This window comes from Saccopteryx bilineata, chromosome 3 (assembly GCF_036850765.1).
Source record: "Saccopteryx bilineata isolate mSacBil1 chromosome 3, mSacBil1_pri_phased_curated, whole genome shotgun sequence".
NCBI classification, from domain to species: Eukaryota; Metazoa; Chordata; class Mammalia; order Chiroptera; family Emballonuridae; genus Saccopteryx; species Saccopteryx bilineata.
In genome coordinates, this window is record NC_089492.1 from 143639447 (window position 1) to 143654643 (window position 15197).

The window sequence follows — 15197 nt, forward strand, 5'->3', positions numbered from 1 at the left end:
AGCACCTGTCAACAGACCAGTGCTGCTTAGACAGAAATACCTTGCTGGTCCGTGAAAAAAGTAACCACCCTGATGTTGTATGAAGATTATAGACCCAGTGATCTTAATCAAATTCACTTACACTCAGGGTGATTCGTGCTTTAGCAGTCCCCAAAGTATTCTCCTATCTTCAGTGGTCTTCAAGGTAAAAAGTTGAAAATCACTGCTTTAGATCATAAACACAACTAGCTTTACAAACACTGAGAACCAAACTTTTGTGAAAATTCCCTCTTCCATGTTAACTTAAAGTTATAAATTTTAAAACTGAAAATTTGAAAATTTTTTATTGTAACTAATAAATGTCAATAGCATGGAATTTTGAGCTGCTGAAATCATGGATTATATAATCTGCTTTTATGCTCTTAATAAATGTAAGATTAATGAATGTTGAAAACAACACTAATTTTTATATTATTTTTAGGGAAGAGACATAGATCTTTCCCACAGTAGTGAATTTCAAACAGTGAAGAAGTTTGATACTTCCATTTCATTTCCTCCAGTAAATTTAGAAATTATAAAGAAGCAATTAAATACTAGGTAAGTATAATAATATTCATATTAAAATTTACATTTGTCCTAGATATTTAATAGTGAAAAAATTAGCACTATATATATAGTCTTTTAAACTATCACATAAAAGTATTCATCTTAAACAGATTTATAGAAAAGATAGCATCATTTGTGTTACCACATTGATACAACTGATTTCCTTTTTTATATTTGTCTTTTTAGTCTTTATAATAGGTATATATTATGTGGTTAAAATGAACAAATATCAAATTCTGTTTTTATTAATGTTTTTATAAAAATATATCTTCACTGTTAAATAATCTTTAATTTTTAAAAATAATATGCTGGGATTGATGACAGCAGATGCCAGAATACAAAATTCTAGACTTTGTACCCCCTTGGTGATACCAATTTAACAATATATGTTTAAAAAGTCTTTACGAGAATTCTAGAAACCAGCTAGGAAGTCACAGTACTCCGAATATCCACATTTAATGGGTAAAAAAGCCATTTCAACTACATCAGACCCTCCCATAAACCAGCACTGCTTGTGATAGAAGTTCAACTCATGGCTTCTCCATTGAAGGGAATGAGAGTAGTACATGTATCCAGCATCCTTGTTTCTGGGGAGACTTCCCAAGGGACTAATTTCTGCCTCCTCTACCTCAGCACTAATGGGAAACTGTCATACCTTGGATGCATGGGGCTGCAGAGAACAAAAGTGATCTCAGTGGCTTGCTGCAGAGCCAGCCAGAGGGAACAAGAGACTACAGACTCCTGAAAAAGAAACCCATAGGCCCTGGCCAGTTGGCCCAGTGGTAGAGCATTCGCCCTGTGTGTGGATCTCCCTGGTTCAATCCCCAGTCAGAGCACACAGAAGTCACCATCTGCTTCCCCATCCCTCCTTCTCCTTCTCTCTCTCTCTCTCTCTCTCTCTCTCTTTCTCTCTCTCTCTCTTTCTCTCTCTCTTCCCTTCCCGCTGCCATGACTCAGATTGACCAAGTTGATCCAGGTCCTGAGGATGACTCCATTGACCTTGCCTCAGGCATTAAAATAGCTCAGTTGCCAGGCAATGGAGCAGCGGCCCCAGATGGGCAGCATATCATCCAGTAGGGGGCTTACAGGGTGGATCCCAGTCAGGGAACATGCAGGAGTCTGTCTCTCTGCCTCACTGTTTCTTTAAGAAATAAATAATGCCTGACCAAGCAGTGGCAGAATGAATAGAGCATCGGACTAGGACTCAGAGGACCCAGGTTCGAAATCCCAAAGTCACAGGCTTGAGCGCAGGCTCATCTGGTTTGAACAAGGTTCAACAGCTTGAGCCCAAGGTCGCTGGCTTGAGCAAGGGGTCACTTGGTCTGCTATAGCCCCTGGTCAAGGCACATATGAGAAAGCAATCAATGAACAACTAAGGTGCCGCAACAAAGAATTGATGCTTCTCATCTCTCTCCCTTCCGGTCTGTCTGTCCATATCTGTCCCTCTCTGTCTTTGTCACGCACACACAAAAAAAGAAAATGAAACTTTTTTAAAAATTAAAAGAAAAAAGAAATGCATAAATCTTTATAATGGAGGAATTTCATGTAGAAGTCCAGAGAATATGCATCTCCCATTAGAGGTTTGAGAAGACACCCTTTCCCAGGCTCCTGAAGAATCTCTGGCCAAATTAATTGATGAATTCCTCCCCAGTACAAAGCATTTTCAAATATACAAAACATCAACAACAAAAAAATAACCAAAAACATGAAAAAACAGAAACATGGCTCAATCAAAGGCACAAAATCAATCTCCAGAACTAATCCTAAAGAACAGATCTATGAATAACCTAACAAAGAACTTAGACTAATTCTTTTTTTTTTTTTGTATTTTTCTGAAGCTGGAAACGGGGAGGCAGACAGACTCCTGCATGTGCCCGACCGGGATCCACGTGGCATGCCCACCACGGGGCGATGCTCTGCCCATCTGGGGCGTTGCTCTGTTGCAACCAGAGCCATTCTAGTGCCTGAGGCAGAGGCCACAGAGCCATCCTCAGTGCCCAGGGCCAACTTTGCTCCAATGGAGCCTTGGCTGCGGGAGGGGAAGAGAGAGACAGAGAGGAAGGAGAGGGGGAGGGGTGTAGAAACAGATGGGCACTTCTCCTGTGTGCCCTGGCCGGGAATTGAACCCGGGACTCCTGCATGCCAGGCCGACACTCTACCACTGAGCCAACAGGCCAGGGCTGAACTTAGACTAATTCTTTTAAAGGAACTCAGTGTGCTTCCAGAGAACACAAACAACTAAATGAATTCAGGAAAATAATACATGAACATAATTAGCATATCAACTGAGAAACTATAAAAAGAACCAGAGATCTTGGAGATGAAGAATACAGTAACTGAACTGAAAAGTTAGTAGAGGTGATCAGTACAGACTTGATCAAGCAAAAGCTAGAAGCAGTGATCTCAAAGACTTGGTCATTTGAAATTATCAAATCAGAGGAACAAAGAAAAAGAATGAAGAAAAGGAAAGAAAATTTTAAGTCTTAAAAAATTTATTTATTGATTAGAGAAAGACAGGAAGGGAGAGTAAAAGAGAGAGAGATAAAACATCAATTTATTATTCCATTTAGTTGTGTGTTTATTGGTTGCTTCTGTATGTGCCCTGACCAAGGATCAAACCCTGCTACCTTGGCATATCGGGGACAGTGCTCTCACCAGCTGAGCTACCTGGCCAGGGCTTGTACCAGTTTTTAAATATTAGGTTATCTGTATTTAGGTTAATCTTTGTATAGGCATAGGTAAACTACCCATTCTGCCTGTTTTTGTAAATAAAGTTTTATTAGCATCAACCATGCTGGTGCATTTATTTGTTTTTGTGCCACAACACAAAATTTAGTAGTTGCAACAGCAACCATCTAGCCTTCAGAACCTAAAATCCTTACTTGGACTTTACAGGAAAGTTCTCCAACTTTAGTTGTACATCATGCTTTTCAGTAGTGATTTTAAATTGTGAGATTGCCTTAATTCAAGATTATTTTTGTAACAATTTCAACATTACTTACTGTCCTTTTGAAATTCTTCTTTAGTTGGAAGAAAAGAGCTAGAATTAAAGCTGTTACATCTAGTATTGCATATTACTCAATTTTATGCAAACGGAAAGGTAGTAAAGGACTGAAACTACCGTATGATTAACTTGAGCCCCTAAAACTTATCCTTTCCCCTTTGTGCTGCTCTCCTATGCTTATCAAGTCTCTGCGCCCAGGTTTATGTGGCTGTCAGTTTCCTTGGTGGTCTCTGTAAGGTGGCTTTGAAAAAACTTTCATCAGCTGCTACTGACTATAGTAGAAATGAAAGTATGAAAAGTCCATTTTTATTTATCTTTATTCATAGATTAACATTACTACAAGATACTCACCGCTCACACCTGCGGGAATATGAAAAATATATAGAAGATGTCAAGAGCTCAGAGAATGCCGTCCAGAACCTAGAGAACTCATCAAATCAAGCTCTGAGTTTTAAGTTCTATAAAAGCATGAAAATTTATGTGGAAAATTTAATTGACTGTCTTAATGAAAAGGTACATGGCTATAAAAATTTATGTTGTTTACTTTATAGAAAAATTCCCTTACCATGTGATTGACAAAAATCCCAAATCCCACAACTGAATACTTTTCTGTCATGTTTTTCCTGCACATTTTTATATACTGTGATACTAAACATTCCCTAAACATTGGATACTTATGGTATTATAAAGTTTTCTGCATAAATTTTTGTGTTAAACTGATGTTTAAAAAAAATTCCTAGGAAGTGAATTAAGTCAAAGGGTCTAGATATTTTTAAGGCTCATGCAATATTGCTAAACTACCCTCCAGAAGTATCTTGTTTTATTTTTAGTTACATTTAGAAAAGGTTATTGTTTTCATATATTTATTTTATTACATTTAGAAAAGGTTATTGTTTTCATATATTTATTCTAATTTCAGACAAACTTTTTTTTTGTTAGCACATGTAATTTTTCTCCTTTTGTATTATTTTCCTTCATTGCCCATGTATCTTTTTGGTTCATAGTGGGGATTGTTTTTCTTAGGGTTATTTCTATAGATTATGAACAGTTTTTTACTGATCCTTGATCCTGTTTGACATAGGTAGACTTTCCAGTTTGTTTTGTCTTCTGGTATTGTTTGTATCGTTTTTCTATATTCACATGTTTTGAAATTTCGTGTTAATCAGATTTATGAATCATTTTTCCTATAATTTATAGTTTGAGTTTTTTTAAATTTATTGATTGAAAAAAATAAAATTTGTTGATTGATTTGAGAGAGAGAGATCAGTGTGTTGTTCCACTCAGTTCATTCATTGGTTGCTTCCCCTGACAAGGGATCAAACCCACAACCTTGATTTATTGGGGCATCACTCTAACAACGGAGTTACCCAGCCAGGACCAGTTTCGGGGGGGGAGGGGAAGTTCACATTCTAAGTACATACATTAGGGTGTTGAGTTCCTTTTTTTCTTTTTCTTTTTTTTTTATCATTGTAAAAATATACTTTCTGTATTACTTTCTTTTTTTACTATTGTTGTAAGTTGACTACCTTTTAAAATCACTTTGTGGTGACTTTCTGATGTATCTGTTACAATGTAATTTTCTTCATTTATCCTTAAAGAATTACACTGTCAAAGTCTTGCAGGCCTACACATTGCTGTATCTAGCAGCAGCTATAGAACATCATTGGAATGGGGAAAGTTACCACAAAGATAGAATAATGCCAGTTTCAATTAATCACTCATTTCTGCCTAACAGCATTCTACTGGTCTAGTTAGGTCTCTTTCATTCTCCACTTTTTATACTTTTACCAGTTTCCTCAAGTGCCTCCCACCCCAGTCTGCTCCCTTAGCCTATAAAAAATGGCTGCATCCATCACTTCCTCCTCTTATTTCTCAAAGAAGAGTCCTCTTTATCTGTCCACTCTGACTTTCTATCCATTGTCCTGATTTCAACCCATTTAGTTTCATTGTCCATAATATTTATAGCTGTTTTTAGGATAGTAAATGGATTGTCTGGTTATTATTAATATTGAAAATATTGGTGGTTAGGTCTACTTCTCGCAGCATTGTTTTTTAGTTGAGATGTGATAGTATAAAAGTGTTTCTTTATACTTTTCAGAATTGAGCATATATACATACTAATACATAAATACTACATTGTATTATTTATTATTGATGACCCACAAAATGTTACTTATATATGTATTTCAGATTATCAACATTCAAGAAATAGAATCATCCATGCATGCACTCCTTTTAAAACAAGCCATGACCTTTATGAAACGCAGGCAAGATGAATTAAAACACGAATCAACGTATTTACAGCAGTTGTCACGTTAGTGTTTTTCCTCTTCAGTATGATTTATATTTAAGCTAAATTATCACCTGGAAAATAACAGTATTTTTATTCCTGTATTTAAAAATGCCTTTTGTGTATTTTCCTACTAACTTAACCCACTTCTTAGTAAAAATCCCAAAATTTTTAGAGCTAGCACCTTTAAAATATCTTAAATTAAATCTAAAACTAAATAAATAAGTAAAAATTCTAACTTCTAAATACTTAAATATTTATTACGGAAATAGTTGTATGGCTGTTTATTGACTTTTTATATGACAACATAAATTCATAGACTGTCAGAAATCTAACTTTATCAAATTTTCATGGTCCTTCCACAAATTTGTTATAGAGGTTAAAGAAATTCTTGTTGATTTCAGTGTAGAATCATCTGTAAAATCTCATTTTGTTAGATTAGGATGCTGCCTTTTAGTTCTCATACTGGTTTAATATATTACTGTCAGGATGGTGAAAGTGATGAGAGACCATCATCATAGGTGATAAGTGCAAAACCAATGACTTTCAAACACATAACATTTCATTGGTCATGTATTATGGTACACATTAAAATAGGAAATTATACGAATAACATTGGTTATTGCAAATGTATCTAGTATTTAGCTACAGGGACAAAGAAAACTGTCAGAATATTAAAAAAGAATAGGAGACAAAGAAACTTAGTAGAATTTTGTTAGTCTTCAAGTGCTAAACTATATTCCCTAGCCAAGATACATTTTCTTAGGCTTGCAAATTCAATGTCTATTAACATTGTGATAGGGAATTAACATTGTAATTTCATTGCATGATGAAATATTGAATTTAAACATATTATATATCTGTGTTTATATATGTCTATATGTATATACACCCAAGATAAACTTTTGTTTTCAAAGTGTTTCACTTGATTTCTTTTGAAAACAGGCAAAGCTGAGACATCAGCAAATGAAAGCTTGGCTATAGATGAAAACACTCAACGGATTTTAGAAGAACTTGAATCTCGAAGGTAGCAATATAAAATGAAAACTTACAGCATCATTGAGCAAGTACTTTTCACCACCTAAATATAATTAATTATATGGTATAATTAACCATAACCTCAAAAATTAACTTGTGAAAATAATATAAAACCAGAATATAGTTTAGCAGTCTTCACTATATATAAGTTAAACCCTCAGTCCCAGGATTTAAAGACACACTGGTATGTTTGGATCAGTCGGAAGTAGTAGGTCAGATGGCATTTACTAGACTGGGAACTGCTGCTAAGTAGAAGCTAGTCCTACCTATACTGTTACCCATTCTTCAAAATCTTGGTAGCCTATGCTAATGTCCTCAGTAGGAATGACTTATAAGAAAAAAGAGTATCACCAGTTAAGATTAATGAAGCTAAAAATGTTGAAAATATGAACATAAAATTGTGTGCTGATATAATGCTGTATTTCTGGACATTTTAAATCAATTATGACTCCTGTTGTAAAGCATTTACTTTCAGCAGAAGCTATTTGATTTTAATTGATCTTTTGTGTTGCAAAATACAGAGCACGAAGAAGACAAGCAAGGGCACTTTCTGAGAACTGTGATCATCAGGAAGGGACATCTAGTGACGATGAACTATCTTCAGTAGACATGATTGACTTCCAGAAAAGCCAAGGTCAGTCACTAAGTTTCTAATGTATCTTTATTTGAAGTATTGAAATGGTGGGAATTGCTTTGCAGTGTTTGTCCTTAAATACATAAGCTATATAAAATAGGTGGGAAATTTCAGGAGAAAAAGAACACTTTTATTCCTTTAAGACTTTTTCTACCTCTACAAAAAGGGATGAAATGGAGGAGCGTTGTGGGTATTACTATACCTTTATAGTTCTTTTTCCCTCTGCCTTTCTCATCTGTTCTAAAGGAATCATGAACATTTTTGGTTTAATTTCTCCACTATATACTTTCTATATTATTTTTAACTTAAAAAATATGGTAGAATCATAGTAGCATTATGAGAAGGTAAGATATGCACAGTTGAAAGAGTTGTGGGCTTCAAATCATGTCAGTCAGATGGTTTGAAGAGGGTCTCTATTCTGTGCAATCTTGTACAGAGTTCTTGACCCCCCCCCCCCAAACCTGATGTTGTTTGTTTGCTTGTTTATTACTTGTAAATAGGTAGGCTAGGAACACCTATGTTTCAGGGAAAATAGTTATGAAATGAGATAATATATTTGTAATGTTTTGGCATACAGCAGGGGCTTAATAAATGGTAGATTTTATTAGTGTCAGTGCTATTACTAAGGTGATTTTTTAATAAAAATTAATTTGTATGTTAACATCAAAGGAAAGTTTTCAACTCACTTGATTACATAGTTATGTACGAATGTATTTATAGGAAGCACACTTAAACTGCACAATAACAAACACTCATTTTGTTCACAGGTGACATTTTACAGGATCATAAGAAGATTTTTGAAGATGTGCATGATGATTTTTGTAATGTCCGGAATGTTTTGTTAAAATTTCAACAATGGCGAGAAAAGTTTCCTAATTCTTATTACGAAGCTTTCATTGGTTTTTGCATACCGAAGCTTTTAAATCCCCTAATACGAGTCCAATTGATTGATTGGAATCCTCTGAAGGTATTTAAGCTTAACATGTGAAAAAAAATAATTCTGATCACATTAGTTACTTAAGTTTCCTTGTTAGCAGGTTAGTTTTAAAATACAGTATTTCACCTAGAAGTCCCAGGTTTGATTCCTGACCAGGACACTCAGGAGAAGTGCCCATCTGCTTCTTTACCCTTCCCCTTCTCCTTCCTCTCTCTCTCTCTCTTCCCCTCCCACAGCCAAGGCTCCATTGGAGCAAAGTTGGCCCGGGCGCTGAGGATGGCTCCATGGCCTCCACGTTAGGTGCTAGAATGGGTCCGATTGCAATGGAGCAACACTCCAGAGGGGCCGAACACCGTCCCCTATTGGGTATGCCAGGTGGATCCCGGTCGGGCGCCGGAGTCTGTCTGTCTGTCTCCTCCACTACTTCATAAATAAAATACTTGACCGGTAGAGTAGGGCTTTGGAATAATAGTCTGCATTCGTCTTTTCTTGGTTTGCACTTTAAGACTGAGTGGCACTAAACACCAGTAAAGGAAATACTTTTTTAAAGCTTATTTTTTGATATGTTTAAGATAACTCAAAAAGTAAGGGTAGTATTAGGTTTTCAGAATTTTACAGTATTGGGAAATTGAAATACGTACCAGGAGTTCTGAAGGTGCAAATTACATGTTAGGAATAGTTGATTAGTAAAGCTGCTGCATTGAGTAGGAGGAGGAATTTTAATGGTGACTGTAAAGGTATATAGAATGTAAAAAGGAGGGGAGAGAGAAAAAAGAGTATTTTATAAAGGTGCGTAGAGAAATAGAGTTCAGGAGCTAGACACTATACACATGTTCAAATCCTAAATTAAGAAATAGGAACTTGTTTTGGTAAATAAAAAGTGACATGATGAAAGTAATGTTTTAGGAAACTCTAGCAGTAAGCTAACTTGGAAAGAAGATGAAGGTGGAGTTATATATTGGAGGGATTTGCTGTAGCCCAAGTCCAAGGTGATGAATTCCTTATGTGGGGTGATAGTGACAATGGAAAGAGAAATAAGAGTAGATTGCAAGAGGTATGATAAGGCAAGTATCAGTAAAATGCTAAGAATAAACCTAATACCCCACATCCAAAGGTGACCCCAGTGTTTGGATTCTGGGTTATTAGAACAATGGTAGTTCCATTAATAGAAATGGGGACTTTTCAGAGAGAGAAAGGGTTTTGAAGTAAGTTTCACTTTTATAGGTAATGAAAAGTTAACAGAATGTCCATCTAGATATGCTGAGTGAACAAACAGAAATGAAATAATGAAATTCTAGGAAGAGAGGAGGGCTGAAGGTAAAGATGGAACAACGCAAAGGATGGAGCCATGTCCTTTTCTCTTTCTCCACCCAGTCATGCATGGCTGTTAGCTCTGCACTAGGTTCAAGGCCATACAGTCTTCATGGTACAGGAACCAAGCTTGGCTCTAAGAAAGTAGTAAGTAGTTGGTGGGAGAGCAGCCTAGTTGTTAACCATTCAGACTGAATGGAGTACTCTGTTGTGCCCAGTGGACATCTGTTCATTCATTCATTCAACAGATAATAATTGGCCATTTGCTATTTGACTAGAAGCTAAATTGCATGCAGTGTACACATTTGTACCTATGAGAAATGGAGACAGCAGTGAATTTTGTGTAAGGCAAATAATTTTTTATAAACAGCACTTAATGTGTGCTATTCTTACAAATTTACTGGATATTCTGCTTCTAACAGTACTTAAATTGTCAGCTGTGAACAGCAGTAGGCAGTTTTAGAGTATTATAGAAATGGATGCATATTGCATAGACATCCTGTCTTAGTCATGTCATCTAGGCCTCGGTGTTCTAGTGCTGTATATATGGACTTAAATTATGGAGTTATTTCTTAGAAAACTGGTGGTTACTGAGAAAGTTAGCCATTTAATAATAAACTAATGTTTAAGAATTGATTTATAATTTTGATAATTTTATTTGTAAGTTTGATTCCATAGGTTTAAAACAGATGTCATGGTTCATATCTATAGAAGAATTTATGGATAACAGCGTGGAAGATTCACAGAAAGAGGATAGTTCTGATAAGAAAATCTTGTATACTGTTATCAACAAAACAATTATTCCTCAACTTACAGGTACTGCTTTGTAATCTTGATGTAATTAAAAGGCTCTGGAACATAATATAAGATCATTATTTTCTGTTATGTTGCAGTTTTTTTCTGTGAAGTATTAGTCCATGAGCAAATAGCTTGGTTGATTAGAGCAGCGTTTTGTTATGTAAAGGTTGTAGGTTTGATCCCCTGTCAGGACACACACTGGAACTTATCGATGTTTCTGTCTTATTTCTCTCTCTCTCTCTCTCTCTCTCTCTCTCTCTCTCTTTCTCTCATCTCTTATTCTAAAATCAATAAATGAAATTTGACAGAAGTTTTTGAATACAAGGAAATGTAATATGCAGTAAAAATCAATAGATGTCATAATTTAAGCATTAAAAAATGTTTGTGCTTTTGATTTGCTGGCTAACTGTTGATAATCTCTGGCCTTTACCATTTGTGAGGTTGGCATTGCTATTATAGCTCCTAGTCATTTATTAGCGGTACACTTCTACTACAAGTATTTTTTTTCTTTTCCTTCACTTGTCCCCTTATGGTTCTCCTTGTTATTTCTTCTTTTTTAAAAAAAGGCATTAGTGCATTTCCTCACATCTGCCACTGGCAGTTAGAAGTACTTAGCATTGCTGCTTATGCAGCCCTGTGTTCCGCTGGAAATCGTACTGGTGAAGGACCTCTGTCACTGAGCCTGGATTCTAACAGCAAAGTCTGTGAACTCTTAAAAGTTGAAGCAGCCAGCTTTCTATTGCTTCTCAGCTAACTTGACTAAACTTGAAAGATTTTTCTCAGTGTAACTTGCTGTGCAAGTTACATATTAGAAAGTTACTACTTTTAACTAACTGTGTTAACTATAGCATATAATGTGTGACTCACTTGAGTATTCTTTTAAAAGCCCCAAATACTTTGCTTATACTTAAACAGTCCATCTACTAAACATTATGGGAAATTAATGTTGTATTGATATATTTATTCTCAAGTCCAGTTCTGGACCTTCTTCATTCTTCTCATGAGCTCCCTGGGTGATTTCACACTCTCTTTTAGTGCCATTTATATCTGTGGTGTCCAATATGGTAACTACTAACTAATGTGCCTATTAGAATATAAATATCAACTAAGTCAAAGTAAATTCAGTTTCTAAGTCATACTGGCCACATTTTAAATGCTCAAGAGACATACGAAGTTTTGAGCTGTCATATTAGATAGTGAAGATATGTTTTTTCCATCATCACAAACAGTTCTTTTGGCTTGTGCTGCTCTTCATTATTTTAAATCCGAAAGCCCTGGAAGAGCAACTCCAGATCTCTTAGCGCACCAGATCTCCCTTATTCAGTACCTCTGAACTCATCCACTTAGGTCTCACCGGCAGCTCAGACTCCACATGCAAAGCCACACTTGTCATCTTTGCTGCAGACCTGCTCCTCTCTTACTCTCTATCTAGAAAGTGGCACCTCCCCCTATCCACGTATTCAAACTGGATCCTGCAAGTCATACAATTTTTCCTCTTCCTTACTTCTTTATAGTGGCCAAGTTTGTTATTGTTTTTCTTTTTCTGACCCATTTCCTATATTGTAACCTTAGTGATACGTCTAAAATATGAGTCTGATTCTGTCTTACCTCGTTTAAAACTCTGTGATTAACAACCTGAAGGATGAAGTCTAAACTCTAACCCAGCTTTCTAGGCTTTTCAGAATCACATCTCTGTAATTCTCTAGCCCCATCTCTTGCTTGCTAAGCTCTACTCTTTCTCAGCCCACCTCCCCTGCCCATTAGGTGTCCTCTCTTAGACATTCACATTTTGTGTTTGCCATCTATTTACCGCCAAGCCCACCTCTTTCATTTGGCTAACTCCTCTTCATCTTTCAGTATTCAGTGTGGACATCTCTTCTAGGAACTGAGTTAGGCATACCACTGTGAGGTGGGAGCTAGCCTGATTTTCTTGACAGACAGCCCTTAGGTCAGTGCAGCTATAGTGGAGTAAGCAAGGGGGAGAGTAACAAGAGTGAGCAAGAATGGCAGATGCTGCATCATAGGGGCCTTATAATCATTTGTAAGGACTATATCTTGTACTCTAAGTGAAAGAGAAGCATTTGGAGAGTTTTGAGCAGAGAAGTGACATGATCTACTCTTAACATTTAATAGAATCATTCCCATTACTGTGTTAAGAAAGAACAGTATGCAGACCAGTAATTCAAGCAACAGAAGATAGTGGCTTGGCTAGGATGTTAAAAGTGGAGGTGCCAAAAAGTGGTTGAATTCTGTATATATTCCAAGGGTAGTACTGACAGAATTTGCTAGTACATTGGTTGTGGAGCAAGGGAGAAGAATCAAGAATGACTCCTGGTTTTTGCTTCCATTTTCTGAAGTGGGAAAGACTGAGAGGAGCATGTTTAGGGTGGGAGGTATATCAGGAGCTCAGTTTGGCGTGTCTTGAGTTTGAGATGCCTATCAGGCAAGTGGATATGTCAGCTGTTGACTATGGAGAGGTCCAGAAAGGAGATACAGATTTGATGTATGAACACATAGATGGTGTTTAAAGCCACAAAACTGACTTTAAATACTAAGGGTATAGATATGGATAGGAAAGAGAAAGTGGCCTGAGTCCTGAAGTACCCCATTATTTATAAAATCAAAGAGATGACAAGCAGCCAGCAAGGAGAGAAGAGGGGCAGGTGGGAAACCAGGAGAGGTATCCTGGAAACCAGGTCAAGAAAGTGTTTCTAGAGGGATGATCAACTGTTGTAGTTGTTGCTGATAAGTCAGTCAGATGAGCACTAGACTCAGACATCAGATTTTGCCATTAAAGGGTATCTGTGACTTGAGTAGTTTCCTTAGAGTGGTTAGCGATAAGGCCTAACTGAAGTGAATTCAAAAGTTAATGGGAAGAGAGAAATTAGCGATAGGAAGCTTAGACCATTTTTTTTAAATTTTATTTTTAAATTAAGGAAAGAAATACTTCAGTACTGAAGGAGAAAGTCAGGACAAGAGAGTAATTATTTTTGAAATAAGAAATAGTTGTTTGTAGGCTGATGGGAAAGGTCCAGTAGAAGTGATACAATACCAGAGTGAGAGCACAGAGTTCCAGAGCAGATCTTCGAGTAAGACAGAGGGGCTGGGATCTTTTGCACAAATGCAGTTACCCTTAATGAGAAACATGAGTGCTTCATCCACCAGAATGGAAGCCAAGTTAGAATGTGTGGGCACACACACAGGCAGGTGTCTCGATGCTGTAGTGTCTGCTTATGGAGCTTCTCTCTGCCATATTCTATTTTCTCATCAAATTAGTAAGTAAGCTGCTGAGAATGAGAAAGGGGAGAAGAGGGACGGTAAGAAACAGTCCTCTAGAAACGTCAAGTCCATTAACTTTGGACTTGACTCTTCTTAACTCCATAAGCAAGGAGGAAGAAGACAGGAAATAATCCTCTAGAGGAGAAGGGAGGATTGCTGGCAACATTCAGCACTCAGTAGAGTTTCATGGTGATGAATTTAAGGTGTAGTTGTTCCCAGCCACATTTTAACTGCATGATTGCAACTGCAGTCTCAATGACAAGGTGGATTTAACATGGGGTGGTTTAGCCAGACAAGTTCAATAAGCCCAGTAGGATAAAGAAGTTGAGGATATATGCAAATATGTAATGGTGATGATCGGTGTGGATTTTAACCACAAAAGGAAGGATGTATTTTTTGTTAAAAAGCTTTGGTTGTTTATAGGTAACAAACAAAGTAATTGAGTAAATGATTGTGCACTACTGAAATGTTTGTTTCAGACTTTGTGGAATTCATATGGGATCCCTTGTCGACCTCACAGACAACAAGTTTAATAACACACTGCAGAATGATTCTTGAAGAACATTCCACTTGTGAGAGTGAAGTTAGTAAAGGCAAACAGGTAATCATTTCCAGAGTTATAAATTCCTTTATTTATTTATGTCAGTATAATTGCATTATAAATCTTTGTTTATAGAAGATGCACATAAAGTAATTATCAAAAACTTATTTGGGGGAAAATGCATTTAGTTCTGATTTATAGAAACTAGAATTGCCCTTTTTTTCTGTTTGTAATAAGATGAAAGAATACGCTCTGGTATTCTTGAATATTTTAAAAGGAATAGTAATCTTTTTACAGAATACACACAGGCCAAGATCATTCTTACTAGCTACTTCTCTGTTCAGTGGTCTGATTGGTATTCGCAGTGTCCAGCTTCCCGTCCTGATTTGTGACTGTACATTGGCCCTGCAGAGATGAATAGCTATAAATGAACTAGTGCAAATTCATTCCTTCCAAAAAAATAAAGAATCTCTTTACCTTTGATCTGGCAAAATCTAGTGACATTATGACCTTGCTTTAATAATAATTTTAAAATTAATCTAACATTCATTATATTAACTAATTATTTGTAATCTGCGAAGTAGCAGTGATCTCTTTAAGAAATCAGAGGTCAGCCTGACCATGCAGTGTCCTGAGTTCAGCCTGACCATGTAGTGTTGCAGTGGATAGAGTGTCAGACTGGGAATGTGGAGGATCCAGGTTCGAAACCCTGAGGTCTCAGACTTGAGTACAGGCTTACCAGCTTGAGCGCAGGATCACTAGCCTTGGGCATGGGATCAT

At 36.6% G+C, this 15197-nt stretch overlaps 1 protein-coding gene across 7 annotated transcripts in view; it reads left to right on the top strand.

Annotated features, from left to right (window-relative positions):
• GCFC2 (GC-rich sequence DNA-binding factor 2) overlaps positions 1–15197 on the top strand; it is a 61422-nt gene that overhangs the window by 25307 nt on the left and 20918 nt on the right. For 6 of the 7 annotated variants that reach the window (XM_066267531.1, XM_066267526.1, XM_066267529.1 and 3 more), the window contains 8 exons: positions 461–576; positions 3916–4102; positions 5780–5903; positions 6825–6906; positions 7439–7551; positions 8319–8518; positions 10465–10615; positions 14356–14477. In XM_066267531.1, coding sequence (XP_066123628.1) covers positions 461–576; positions 3916–4102; positions 5780–5903; positions 6825–6906; positions 7439–7551; positions 8319–8518; positions 10465–10615; positions 14356–14477 — 1095 coding nt within the window. Of the gene's footprint in view, positions 1–460; positions 577–3915; positions 4103–5779; positions 5904–6824; positions 6943–7438; positions 7552–8318; positions 8519–10464; positions 10616–14355; positions 14478–15197 lie in introns of those variants that run through there. The other variant, XM_066267532.1, reaches the window with a different exon arrangement.